This window comes from Accipiter gentilis, chromosome 18 (assembly GCF_929443795.1).
Source record: "Accipiter gentilis chromosome 18, bAccGen1.1, whole genome shotgun sequence".
Lineage (NCBI taxonomy): Eukaryota > Metazoa > Chordata > Aves > Accipitriformes > Accipitridae > Astur > Astur gentilis.
This window is the reverse complement of record NC_064897.1, coordinates 28,712,488-28,727,139: the sequence shown is the minus strand read 5'-3', so window position 1 is coordinate 28,727,139 and position 14,652 is coordinate 28,712,488. Positions and strand designations below refer to the sequence as shown.

The 14,652-nt window shown below is 42.6% G+C and overlaps 1 protein-coding gene across 1 annotated transcript in view; it reads right to left on the bottom strand.

Annotated features, from left to right (window-relative positions):
- The window catches only part of EP300 (E1A binding protein p300), a 67,274-nt gene that overhangs the window by 32,275 nt on the left and 20,347 nt on the right, over positions 1-14,652 (bottom strand). Inside the window, exons 3-8 of the mRNA XM_049822005.1 lie at positions 8,029-8,205; positions 5,585-5,846; positions 4,704-4,817; positions 3,576-3,812; positions 880-973; positions 413-547 (exon numbers count right to left, since the gene is read on the bottom strand). Coding sequence (XP_049677962.1) covers positions 413-547; positions 880-973; positions 3,576-3,812; positions 4,704-4,817; positions 5,585-5,846; positions 8,029-8,205 — 1,019 coding nt within the window. The remainder of the gene's footprint in view (positions 1-412; positions 548-879; positions 974-3,575; positions 3,813-4,703; positions 4,818-5,584; positions 5,847-8,028; positions 8,206-14,652) is intronic.

Genomic DNA, 14,652 nt, shown 5'->3' with positions numbered 1-14,652 from the left:
AGGGGAAAAAAAAAAAAAAGAAAAAAGAAAATCACGCAAGTGATTAGGACGTCCCCAGGCGGGGACATCAGCACTAACACCAGTGATCTGATCTGAACACAAAGCAGCAAGCAAGTCTTCTGACAGACTATGGCACAGCTACTGCTCCTGGGGGACGCTGCCTCCATGTCCATGGCTTGAGTACAGAGCTGTCCATGGCTTGAGTACAGAGTGGGACACTTCCACGACAACAGCCCCAAAACAGCAGATGCAGCTCCATCCATCTTTCAGGCTTCTGCTTTCCCTTCTCACGGGCCCTGACAAAACTCACTCCCTGGCCCCCTGGTTTTGGAAGCCAGGCTTCCTCCTGCTCCCCCCACCTCAGAAGCAGCAGCTCACCCAACAGCAGATTGTTTTGATACTAGCTACTCACAATTTATGAACAAGGTGGTTTCGGAGATCCTGAGTAATGTCTTCATGCCACTGCTTTCGAATTCCGGTATTGGATGGTTGTGCTGTTGGCATGGCTCCCAAACTGGCAACGTTGGTGCTTTCACTCATCATGGGGCTTCAAAAACAGAGCAAGAATTGAGGGCAAAAGTCTAGCCCAAGCTTAGTCATCTTACAGTCATAGCCTCTTTTAGAATAATGTTAGGACAAAGTGCTAGTTCAGCCATTCCCTAATCAATGGACAAACTCTGCAGAAATAGCTGCACAGACACCAAAACAACGCCATGAAAGAGTACATGCTGTCCTACCCAAGGATTTGGAAAACTGCAACAAAAGCTACAAAATCCAAAGGGAGAGATAGCCATCAATGGCATTTACCCCACTGTTTATGTAAGAAGTGCCGTGAGATCAAAACAAAATCACTCGGGTGCAAAGAATAATTCAACTTACTTTTGAGAATTCATGGTTGAATGCAACATTGAGTCAGGCAGCAGATTAGGGGTTTGAACCCCTACTCCTCCGTTCACTCCCATTGGATTTGCACCTGGAAAACAGAAGAATAAGTATTCTTAAATGAACAGGCCATTTAATGTGCAAAATCAGTAATTGCTCACCAATAACAAGGGTCTAGGCTTTCAAGTACTTTGACTTTTGTGAAGGGAGTACTCTCTTTACCCTCTTCCTTTTACAAACTTAGAAAAAGTCTGAGGCACAACACTGGCGACCTCCAAGTGAAGCACCACACCACATTACTCCTCAGCACACCTTCCTGAACTTCTCAAACAAGCAATTTCAATTTGCTGCAAACGTTACGTACTAGAGTCCCTTTCTGTGATTCCCTAACTAAAGATTCAACATTACCAGGCACTTCTGTTTTTTTGTTTAGAAGCGGTTGGGGTTTTTTTTGTCATTCAGGGGTTTAGGATATATATTCACAAAGACTTCAAAAACTTAAAACATCAGCTACCACCTACATTTGACAAGGTCCCCTCTCACCCACTCCATACTTAAGGATCCTACAACTAACTCCAAAGTTTGTACTAGGAAGGAAAATCTGACAATCCTTTGCAGGAAAAACCTCTAGTAATTTGTTACATACCAAAATCTGCTTTTCTGAATCTCAGCAGACCTCAATCAACATAAAAAATAGCCTATTTTCCTCACAGACTACAGTTAAGACTCAAATAGTGAAGAAAAATGCAGCACGTTTCTGTCTGGCACTTCTGAATAGAACACTTTCTGAAGTTGAGAGTAGCATGAAAGCCATTACCAAGCCTCATATGTATTTAGGACATCCAAATCCTACAGAATCTGTATTTCGAGCCAAATTAGACATTGTATACAAGAGAAATCCACTGATATTAAGTATATCAAGCCTAACACATACCGCTAACATCACAACTAAGTGTTTAACAGTCTTTTCATAAAGCTGCCTCCCACCTCTCTTCCCTTAGTCACTTTCTTCTCCTTCCCAAATTCACTTTGCAAGCTGGTGTAGAAGACAACTGTCAACCTTTGCCTTAACTCTCCCTTTTCAACTGCCAAAACCAACCATTTGTTTGATCTACTTAGGACTGTATCTTTTCACATCTCAGTCCTCACCAAGTCCTGCTGTTTCTCCTAAACTAGGCCATGACCTGGTAATTCCTATCCCACCTGTTGTTATTCCCTCCTTAGCCACCCATTCCTAATAATGAAACAAGAGCCAAAAGTCTACACTCTGCATGCTTCTTCTTTCTACATTAAGCTTCAGTTCTTCACTCTCCAAGAGCTTTTCAACCCCATCTCATTGGATTTTCTTATCAGTGCTACAAGGAGTACCTAATAAGAACACACAGGCCAAACTCTGTGCCTATTAAAAAAACCCCCAAAAAAACAAACAAAAAGAAACCCCCAGAGAACCATTTTGCTTCAGAAAAATGGATGACACACTCCTTTCAACCCCCTTGCTATAACATTTTGGAGCTTCTAGAAATTCACCTATTTGTAAAACACTCTAACATATAGTAGAAAACCGTATTATTTTAATCTAATTAAGACTAAGCTCTCAAAACCACCCTACCCCCCTCGTTAAAAAAAAAAAAAAGCTTTACACACTAGAAGGCAAATTTTTAGCAGTATACAAGTCACATGCAACCTATAAGGACCAGTCATCTCATTAACAAGTCTACTCTACCCAACAACCTTTTCTTGAGTAACTCAGAAGTAGCATGTTCTTTGGTGCAGAAACAGCACACTGAACTGCAGCCTGCAATCAACTGCTACTTTCCTCTGCAATCTCTCAGGTCCTTCCCCATGGAACTCCTGTGCATAGACAGCACTCATTCCGTATGCAAGCTTGACATGGGGCATATAAATAGGATCACTACAATCCCATACAAGCTTGTGATAAATCTCTACCAGCTGATTTTCCCTCCTTTCCATTAAAAAAAAAACACACCTCTACTTAAGCAACTCAAGCAAAGAGCTGGGGGTGAGAGAAATTCCTGTGATGTAATCTCAAAGTATCAAAATTACGATTTGATGGTTAAATACTTCATTTGACACAGCGATAGCCAGGTTGGCATTAATTGCACTTCAAATTAAAAGTCTTACGTAGTCTTTTATGATTTTCGCAATAAGCCACCCACACAATTTACAGCTACCTGAGTCCACACACCAGGATTCAGAGAGAAAGTCTGTTATTTACTATTTCCCATTTTTAAAAACAAACATGTCTGAGATACAACTGTAAAATGCTGCAGTCTGAGTGACAAGGAAGTACACTTGAATACAGGCATTCCAATGCATGCATTTCTAATTAAAAACTCCTAAAAAGCCCCAAACTTGCATTACAGTACAATTATAAAGCTACAAAAGAACATTAAATAAAATGCTTTGCAAAATTGGTTCTCAAATAAAAAAAAATATCATTTTTCCAAATAAAATACTTTTCCCAGAGAACTTGTTTACCAAGAGAGTGCATCTGGGCCCTCTAATGTTCCTGTTCCACTGAGTAGTTTGCTATCTCAAGTCTAAAATATTGCAAAGCCATACCTCTTGCAAATTAACTAGCAGTATTAAGCTAGTAGATTAAGAAAATTTGCATTAGATATAGCATGGGAAAGTTGCCTGTAGTTTGCATTTTAACACTAACATAAACTTACTCATAGGATTCATAGGGCGCAGACCCTGGGGTGACTGTCCTTGTTGCTGATTCTTCACTTGAGCCTGGGGCTGTGTCTGCATCTGGTTCCCTTGATAGGTCAGTCCAAGGGCTGCGTAGGCTCTCTCGATGGAGCTGGGGTCTATCTGACTGGTAGTGTTTATGCTGGGCGTTGTCTGCTGCCCCACGCCCACGGACCCAGTATTTGCAAGTCCTACTGCAGCTCCACCCAGCAGCGCTGGAAGAGACATACCAAGTTAATAAGGACAGCAGCAGGTAGCCAAAGAGGTCCATGAAAACAGGGAAAGAATATAAAGAGTCCACTGGCTGTTCAGAACTAAACCATCTCCTTCTAGGAGCATGCAGAGAAGAGGCTGGGTCTGCAAAACCTGTCATGAAACAGGGAGACAAGTTTTGACCCAACCAGCCATTCCAACAATATGCTGTTTTCCCTTTGAGCTGCTGAGAGGAAATCCCATTCTAAGTATTTAGGACACATCTGTTTGCTTCAAACTGAAAACAGGCACACCATGTCACAGAAGCTGAAGGCAGAAAGGTACATACAAACTCTTCAGCAGCCATTGTAATGCCTTTTTTATATATATCATTTTCTTAAAATAAGAAATAGCTTAGCTCACATTAGTCATGAGAAGAGCCCAAAGTAACAAGAAAGGAGAAAGAAACAACATAAAAGTAACACAGTGACAAGACCAAGGGGACAAAAAGATAAGGGGGAAGAGACATATGATGCAAAACAAAGGATGAAGACAGAACCGAATATCATCAGGCCTGAAACGACACAACCCTCTGTGTGTGTACACGTCTCCAGAACCTGGCCAGCTAGAAGAGGTGGCAGTGAAAAGCCAATCATTTGGTTGAGAGCTATGACCTGCCTGTTCACCCTTACCACTCACCCACTAGGAAAATCCAATAAAGTTAAAAAGCTTCCATAAACACAAGTTATCAGAGACGGAAAAATACTCTGCAACTCTAAAGCAAGAAGAGGAAAGTCATATTACATGTTCCCAGGTTCAAGAGCATCACCACTATCACCTGGGTACAAGACAGTTTAACTCCCAACATGCCTTTTACGTTTTTTCCAATACACAGACTTCCTCAGTAGACTTACATTGTTGATTTCTTTTGTCCCCAGCATTTTTGAGAGGCAAACATACAGGACAGTCATGTCTCGTACAATTCTTCCAGTGAGAGATGATTTGTCGGGAAGATGCACAATGTGCCACTGAGAAAGGCAGGGAAATGAAAAACTGTTACAGACTACTCCACACAGTCAACACAAACCAGGTAGGGAGCAACTATTTCTCTCAGGGTACACATCTATATCAACATGGGTCAGTAAAGTATTACTTGAAATAGTTCAGCACTAACTAGCCCTGAAAATGGAGCCAGATTTCTTCAACTACTATTGGCTCACCTAAAGCTTACTTGAAAGCTCTAAGTTATACACCCAAGCCTACAGCTATCCCTGGCTTGAAGGATAACACCATATACATCAGGCAGACTGTACCAAGCAATTGAGATGCCAGCTATTGGCACAACCTGGACAAGCCCAGGCTACCAAAAAGGTAACATACATTTTCCTTGGCTACTAGGACAGACTAAGAGTTCACTAGTGCCAGTAGCAGCTTAATTCCTGGCTAGCTATTGCTTGAGATTTGTCTCTTCTGTTTAAGGGAGACAGGTAGACTCCTACTTGCAGATTCCTGCTTTGTGTCCACCCTTATCAGAAGGCAGCATCCAAAAGATCTTACAGCGAGTTACAAAGTTAAGCAAAACATCTTCATGCATCTTTGTGCTACCTTGTCCCCTCTAAGTTGCCTAAACTTTAAAGGCTCAGAAAAAGTTTATGATTTCCATTCTTAAGGGGACAGATAGGTTAAAAAAAATTCTACTTCCCAAGCCACCCACCACTAGTTCTCCATCTCTTTCTAGGAGCCCTTCTTGTCCTGGAAATGTTGACCACATCTATATAACCACTTCTCCACTTACCCTGGCAAGATTTGCCAGCCTGACAATGTGTCATGTGGTTCAGGACATTCTTCATGGTTCGGCAATGAGGGAGGTTGCACTGTCGGACCTCCCCGTTGGCCTGTTCTCGCCGCTGACACTTGTGAGCGTGTAAGAGGAGAACTAGCTGCTGCTGAATGAGTTTGCGTTTTTCTGGATCTGCTGTCGGCGCTCCAGACCCCATTCCTTGAGAAGCTGCTGGCCCCATCCCAGCTTGCTGAACTTGGGGAGCCTGCTGCTGGCCCTGGAGAAGGTAGAAAGGAAATTCCCAGAAATAAATCTGTTTTTGAGAATAATCCATTTAGCAAGTAAACAACACCAACAAAAAAAAAAATCAAAGGAAAGAAACAACTACTACATTCTGTGATTAAGGGAATAGCCCACCTACCTGTAGTTCTGGATGACTCTCATTAAATATACCCCTTAGCAACACTCCTGGCAATAATTCTCTTGCCAGCCACAATTTCTTCCCCATATTACTCTCCTAGTCCTAGCTCTTGCTTTATCCAAGACCATCAGAACTTTGCACATGCTCACAGGTTAATCTGCAGTGCTAGACCAAACAGAAAATATTAATAGCACTTAGACCTCAAAACTCCTCCTCATTTTGGAGGCTAGAAAGTTGCATCCACAATTCTTGCATTAATGGAAGAAAGCACCTCTTAGAATGAATAGAGTTTTCCCTCTATTTCAGTATAAGGTGCCTCAATTTTGACTGTTCCTAGAAAAGGAGAATGAAGTAGAAGTTCTGGGAACCTTTTTTCATCAGGAGACTTGGACGTAGGCATTCAAAACAAGCATCTCCCACTCTCTGCTAGAGATGAAGTGCAACTTCAGGATAATACATGCCACAGAACTAATGTCAAGTATGGCAACATCTAGTACTTCTTCTGTACTTCTCTATTTCTTCAGACTTCTTTGTATTTCTTCCAGGTGACATTTGAGGAATACTCAGCAGAGAAGAGAGGCTCAGGGACTCTGTGTTGCTTTATAACTTCAGTGCAACAGCCTTCAGTTTCTAACAGACTCTTCACAGAGGGTTTTAGAGGATGTTTGCGGAGATCTCCAGATCTTCAGAGCTCAGCTACCTGCATTTCTAAACCCCGATTCTCCCATAGCTCTTCAATACTAGTATTACCTTTCATTTTACAAGGAGACTTTACCAATTACTTAGTCCCCTTAGGGTTTGTATATGTTTTAACATGACCATAACTGCCTTGTTTGCAGCCTGTCATTCTAAACGACAACTGAGATAGCAGCAACTTTTCATTCCTTCATTCATCTGTGTAGAAGTTCAACTTCAATATATATATAAGCTTGACAGCTGGGGTTCTGAGCAGCAAGTTTTGGCTGCCTCTGTATTGGTTCATACAACCAACTGGTTTGCTAGACTTCTAATGTTTCATGCTTAACTTAAAAAACATTAAATAAAACTCACAGGATTGAGCTCTCTTTAATTCAAAGGTACAAATGTTACCTGGAAACAGTTTTTCAGCTACAGTTACTAAGATCAAGAGACTGACCCTCCCAGGCAGCGGGCAGAGGGGTGGACTTTGAAGCCGGGAGAAACACAAGCTATATTCAGAAATGTGAATTTGTTTCCCAAACGAAAAGATATATGTAAGGGGGGGGGAAAAGGCAGGACACATTGCATGTTATACCCCCAACCCATTTAAGCTTCTAAAATACTAAGGCAAACACATTCAGCCACCAGTGTTAAGGTCATACTAGGGAGCCTAACATTAAGGCCTGTAATTTATAAGCTTGGGCTGTCCACTTTTTGGCCATCCACTTTTCCCACCATTCTTACTTCCCCTTTCCTTAAGTCCTACGGCAGTAACAGTGTGGAGGGGAAAGGGGGACGCAACAGGGCTACCACAGCAAAAACTGCCAGGGAAGCTGCAGCATCAGGACTGTTGTGTGTCATCATGTTAATTCAGAACAGAAACAAACACATGACTGGGGCTTCTAAGCCTTATCACAGGCAATACTTGTTTGAGAAGGGATACTTCTTTCTCCCAAAAGCATCAGTGAGTACAAGTAGGAAAACAATCCTTGAGACAAAGCTACACTGAGAAGTGGCCCAATATACCAGTCACAGTAGAAGGGATGGGAGAGTAGGGCAGAGGTGTCCAAACAGGTGGCAAAGCTCACTTCAGTTAAGGAGCTCCATTTCTTTTTTTCTGCTAACAGGGTTTGAAGGGTGAAGAGTGGAGATGCAGCTTATCAACAGGGAAAGCATAACCCAGCCCTCTCCTTCCTACCAGACTTTTTAGGAACTGAAGCAAGCACATTACATGTGGATTCAGAGCATGCATTCACACCGGGTGTGACTGCTGCAAAAAACTTACAACATGCCAACAACAGTGCACATTGCTCCACTTTGGCCTACTACAACATCTGGAAACAACTTTCATTCTACTTACCATGTTAGGCATTCCTGCCCCAGGAACTGGCTTCTTATCCATTGGAAACTGTGGTAAGCTATTCTGCAGTCCAGCTTTATTCTGCATCTGAGGCCCAAGTCCACTGGCTCCAATTTGCTGCCCGGTATTCTGACTATATGGCTGGCCGTAAGGGCTGGGATTGCTCATCATTCCCATCTAGGAATTAAAACGGTAAGATGTTCAAGTCCGATAGCTTAAGTTCACAATGTAAAAGGCAAATGAATACTTCAGAGAAGCAAGAGTGATCACAGCCATGAACCAGCTGCAATGCAATAGTGATCCACATGCTTCCCCTGCTCCTTTATGTGCACATGTATTTACCCATCACACAACATTAACTCCTCAACCAGACAGTTCCTATAAACACAGCAAAGCCAACTTACCAACCTTTGAGGTCAGTCTGGTCAGAATTGGCCTAATTATTTCTTCATAAAAAATTTTGTTGAGCAGATTTCTCATTTCAGCCTTCCCAATCACAAATTTGTACCATGGACTATGTAACTTACAAGTCTGGAAAAATTATTCTGCTCCCTGCATCTGTGCAGACTCCAAACAGAGACAAATACCACCTTCATTCATACCAGCAGTGTTTATCCCCAAAACCTCCTACCCAACTGTCAGCACTCTCACAGCTCCTCTCCAGGCAGCCATTAACAATGCATGTCTGCATTTGCAGTACACAACTGGTTTCCATTTAAGAAAACACCATAGGCATAGGTAACACCACACAGAGTCACAGTAACTCATTTGCAGTGAGCAGTACTAGAGGTCAAAGGACATAGTAGGAAGGAACTCTGCAAACAAAACAAACCTATTGAACCATTCATCTGCAGAGGAAGTAGATTTGTATTTCATACAAGCTATATACATATTCAACAGTTTTAGTATACCAGAATATACCATTTGTTGCCTTGGAATGCCCTAGAACCTAAAGAACAGTTAGGAGCAATCCTGCCAAAAAAGTTGTTTGGCCTCTTGACTTTTTTTTTCCATTCCTTGCATTCCCATCTATTTTTCATGGGAAATCTGGCCTTCTAGGACCACAACAAGTAGCCACAGAGGACCAGGGAAACTTGACATCTTCGTTAAGATTACCAAGTTCTCACCATTACTCAGGCAGAATTCTTGAGCAGCCATAACTAATAATAATAAAGGCACAAAAAGACTTCAAAGAGCTGTATTGTTTCAACTCACATTAGCATTTGACTAGACAATGTTCAGTCTCCCTGATGCTTTTGGTTCAAGTCAGGGCATCTTCCTGCATACAAAGAAGTGCATGCAGGCCCCTATGGTAGGTTTGTTTCCAATCACTCCTGCATTTATGCTCAAAGCTTCCTCCCCTAGTAGAAACACCTTGTTTCTGCTCTTTATGAAGCTTCTCCAACCTGCATGGAGAAGTAACCTATATGCCCAGAGATCACCTGCGATTAGTCAAACACTTCAATTTTCAGGTTGTAATATCTACCAATTTCATTATAATAGCCTTCAGTTTGCATTTACAAAATAAAGCAGGCTCAAACCCAAGCTACAGGAAAAGGAACACAAAATTCACTAAAGAACCTGCCACTTTAGACATCTGATATGTACAAGTGAATTCCCTTGAGGACAGCCCCCCTCCTCCACACACAAGCAATAACTGTAATCACACAGCAGTAATTCATTAGAGAGCAATGAAAAGAATCTCCACACATGGCAGATAAACAAACTATGCCATGATCAGGCAGAATTAAAAAAAACTTCCTTTCCTGTCTCCTTTGGCACCACCCCTGCCATGTCTCAACTGCAATGAATACACATATGGTGACTGATGAGGCAGCTGCTGCCAAAACAGAACAGGTAAGACTCAAATTCTTCCTACCTCTCCCTCAGAAGACTCGTAAGATCTTATGTGCAAGTTGAGCAGAACGGAAAAGGAGAAGAAAAACATAAGGAGTCAGCAAACACACTTTCAGGACTCTTCTCCATGATCACTGCTGCCTTAAATTGACCAAGAGATTCAAGACAGTGAAAGACTGACAGTGGGGATTACTTCCTTAAGAAAACAAGGTATGTCTTCCTGTAAGACAGCCGGATCCCTTTGGCTCCAGAAAGGGTTTTGAAAGAAGGTACTTCCCGAAACCCAGAAATTTCTATGCAAAGTTTTCAAGTTTATCAATCGTAGCTCCCGAAGTTAGCTGACACCCGAGAGTATGCTAAAGCACAGGCTGTGGTGGCCATCACTAACACTGCCCCCATATGACTTCCGCAACTTACACTGCTATTGGCCTTAAAAAAGGCCTAAGAAAAAAAATTCAGAATTGAAGGCTGAAGGCACATTTTCACACCCTGGTGTCACAGGGAAAAATCAAGATGCCCAACTTGGACAACTGGGGACTTCACACATTGATAGCAAAGGATTGATGAGCCAGCTCTGTGTTGACTACAGGGGGAGAAACCCAAACCTAGACTTAAAAAACCAGAAACTTTCTTATGAAACTCAGGGTTGAGGTTTGACCACACCAGTCAACCTTTGTATCTGCAAGACAGCTGGACACAAACTTTATGTGAAGCATCTGGCTTTTTCAAATGTACTAAACAAGCTGGCCCAGCACAGAGATCTCTGTTTTCTCAAGCATGAGCCATTGGCACTGTTCGGGGTGCAAAACCAGCCCCTTCAAACAAGGCTGTCTCCACGGCAGAAACACAGGGCTCCGCTCTCCCTAGGGCCGAGATCCATCATCCACTCCACCAAGGGGACTTCCTCCACCCAGTTGTACACAGAGACCTGGCAGCAGAAGACTACATGCCCAGCTCTGCCCAGCTGCTCCCAACCGGGGTAATCCTCAGTTCCCCATCTCAGCCTACAGGAGAGACAAAGACCAGAGAAGCACAGGCCAGGCTGGAGGGCAAGCATGCCAAACTGACTCTGAAAGACACGCACTCAAGCAACACCTAAGAAGGATGCTAAAAAACAAATGCCTCAAGGTCTCCTGGAACAAATCAGTAGCCATCATTTGGTCCTGGTGAAACTGACACCTGCCAGATCCACAGCTAAACCTCACAGCAATGCCCCCTGGTCCTGCCATCACAGACCCACTAACCTGACACCAACAACCTGCAATCAACTCTACACTGAGTCAAGACAAGGGTCATTTGGGAGATTCTTCACCTGGCACAAGGTGGCCTTGCGACCCTGGCACAAGAACCAGGAGTATGCTCATGCCATTTGCTGTGACATGTTGAGAAATGTGAACAAAACAAAACAAACAGGAAGAAATGGATGACTTCACGACCAAAGAAGGAAAATAAAAATAATTCTGTATAATTTTATCAGTAGGAAACAACTAGAAAGACTGACATAGTTCATCATCATATTAATGATCTATTGGGAGTGAGGGGTAGATAAACAACTGAGTGCAGAAGAACCAGCCAAAGAAAGGTGGTGTTAGTACCACTGCATGAGACAAGTACAAGGCTTCATCTGCAATACCATGCAAACACATACATGGCTGAATCACAGCTGTAAGTCAGCAAGTACAACTTCTACTCACTCCTTCCTGGCCACCACTTCCTTCCACTGCTCTTCCCATTTCTCTTCTTATCCATCTCATCTGTCGTTTTTCTTCCTCTCCTCACCTCACCGCCTCAACTTACTTTCATCCCATATGCAAGGACTCGCACACAAGGAACCGCAGACAGAAATCCGCATCACAGTAAATGAGAAGAGGAGGAGGAAACAAGGAAAACAGCAAAGATGATGATGCATGGCTAATAGACAGCAAAGGTAATCTCAAGTGGTTATACCTTCTACACACACAGTGAAAAACAACTTGACTTTCCCACCTCCAGTGGAAGCAGGGGCTGTCATTACCAGAACAGTGGAAGATATGCACCTCTCACCATGTAAAGGGTATGGACGATAGGAGTTCAGGAAACATCCTAGTTCACAAGCACAAGCAGCATCAGGTAGGGCTGTTCAGACACTTCCCACATCTGAGAAGAGCAACTACAGAAGTGGAGGAAATTCACCAAAATTTTGTTCTAATGCCATGAAACACACGTATCTTCAGTTCAGAAGGTGGTCAAGTAACTAACTCTGCTTCCACTTTTACTGTCGATACCACAGAGTACAAATTGAGGAGGAATACCTGTTACAGATATGCACACAGACATTCTACTGTTCCTCTATAAAAACAACCGCTTCACTGACAGTCTAATATTTGAAAGCCAACTAGATATCAGCAATAGTATTGAACAATGACCAGTTAAGATTTGCAAATATAAGTGTAAGCATGAAGAAGTAAAGAAATAGAATTAAGTTTTACTAACATTCTTCCAAATAAGCCAACATTTGCAGTACCAACTATGTACCTCTATCTGGGTAACTGCAGTGCATGTCCTAGTTTAAGACCGTACTGATGGTATCTAGCATCTTTCCATATCCACATGTTCACAAGTGGAAGTTAATTAACTTTGCCGAAACAGGAAAGTTAGTTTCAGAAAATTCCAGCTGACTCTTTAAAAAGAATTTATTGTATATCACTTTCTAGTGCCATTCTACTGACTGGTAGAGCAGTGCTGGACCCAGGCATAACCTAACAACAAAATTTTGCCAGTGATATCTGCTGCACTCTTTCCAAGGACTGTTATTGATCGTTCTTCTTTGCACTTGACTGTGTAATGTATTAAGATACCTACTGCAAGATGCCAGCATTATTTCACTGCCATCTGTGCAAGGCAGTCCCCTATCCACCCCAGAAACTTATGACTCAAAGAGAAGTCTTTACTGCTCATTTCTCCCTCATAAACAAACATTCCTCCCTTGCACTGGGACAAAGTCAGCGATTACCCATTTTTTCACCTTGGTTCACAAAAAAAGAAAAAGCAAAGGACCAGAACAGACAACTACACTTTTAATGGATTGCTGTACTTGATCACATGGTATGCTTGGTCACAGAGTCTAAACAGTATGAATACATTTACCTATTGCATCAAACAGCTAACGAAAACAATGAGGCAACCAAGAACACTGATCTTCTACCTAAAATGTGACACTGAACATGTTAACACTAAGGTCCATAAGGTGCTTTTATTTTCTTTATCTAATTTTACAATTTGAGGGTGACACCATCTTCAATCTCCCTGCAACTCTAAACAGAACTTTATTATTCTGAAATGTCTTATGTTTTGCTTAAAGGAAGTAATGGAGATTCTGAAGAATTACATTTGTCTTTGTAAAATATTGCCATTGAGTCCTCTTAACAGAGGTTAAACTGATAAAACCAAGTGTATCCATTATAATAGGAGAGAACCCTCTATATACTCTAACAGTAAGCCAAATGACAAAGAATTACTATTGAAACTCTAGTTCTCTCTCTTTCAAGTAGTTTCACATGTGAGTGGAATACTCACATAGCAGAGGCAGTAATGCCCTTACTAATCTGAACTGCCTTCACATCCATTTCATTACTTGGGTAACAGAACATTTCTTGAATCACCTGAAGGCCAGGTGAACCGAGTCACTTTGTGACCCAGCACTGTTACCACAGAAATGGACACCCAACTTACAAAATACCCTCCCTCCCCTAATAAGAGGCTGGACAGTAAGACTGTAACTGGCACTCTTGACAGAACCCAGTGGAACAATAAACTGAAGGTTTTAACTAGATAAAGTTCCAAATGAAGAATCATTCAAAGCAGGAAATGTGAATTTGTCCTAAACATTATGAGCTTGAATTTGCTGTTTACTTTTAAATTAATCAAAGCTGTAAAACTACCTAGTGAAACAAAAAGTCTGAAAAATGCTTAAACACTGAAAGAATCAAAGCATTACAGACAATTTCCAAAACTCTATTTTAAGAATATGTGGTGGGTTGGCCCTGGCTGGATGCCAGGTGCCCACCAAAGCTGCACTATCACTCCCCCTCCTCAGCTAGACAGGGGAGAGAAAACATAGTAAAGGGCTTGTGGGTCAAGATAAGGACAGAGAGAGATCACTCAATCAATTACCATCATGGGCAAAACAGACTTGACTTAGGGAAAATTAACTTAATTTATTGCCAATCAAACCAGAGTCAGGGAATGAGAAAGAAAAATCAAATCTTAAAACACCTTCCCCCCATCCCTCCCTTCTTCCCAAGCACAGTTTCAGTCCCAACTTCTCTACCTACGTGCCCCCCCCCCAGTGATGTAAGGGGACAGGGAATGGGGGTTGGGGTCATTTCATCACATGTTGTCTCTGCCACTTCATCCTCTTCAGGGGCAGGACTCATCACGCTCTTCCCCTGCTCCAGTGTGGGAGACAGCCCTCCACAAACTTCTCCAATGTGAGTACTTCCCACAGGCTGCAGTTCTTCACAAACTGCTCCAGCGTGGGTCCACAGCACGCAGTCCTTCAGGAGCACACTGCTCCAGCGTGGGTCCACAGCACGCAGTTCTTCAGGAGCACACTGCTCCAGCGTGGGTCCACAGCACGCAGTCCTACAGGAGCACACTGCTCCAACATGGGTCCACAGCACGCAGTCCTTCAGGAGCACACTGCTCCAGCGTGGGTCCCCCGTGGGGTCACAAGTCCTGCCAGCAAACCTGCTCCAGCATGGGCTTTTCACAGGGTCACAGCCTCCT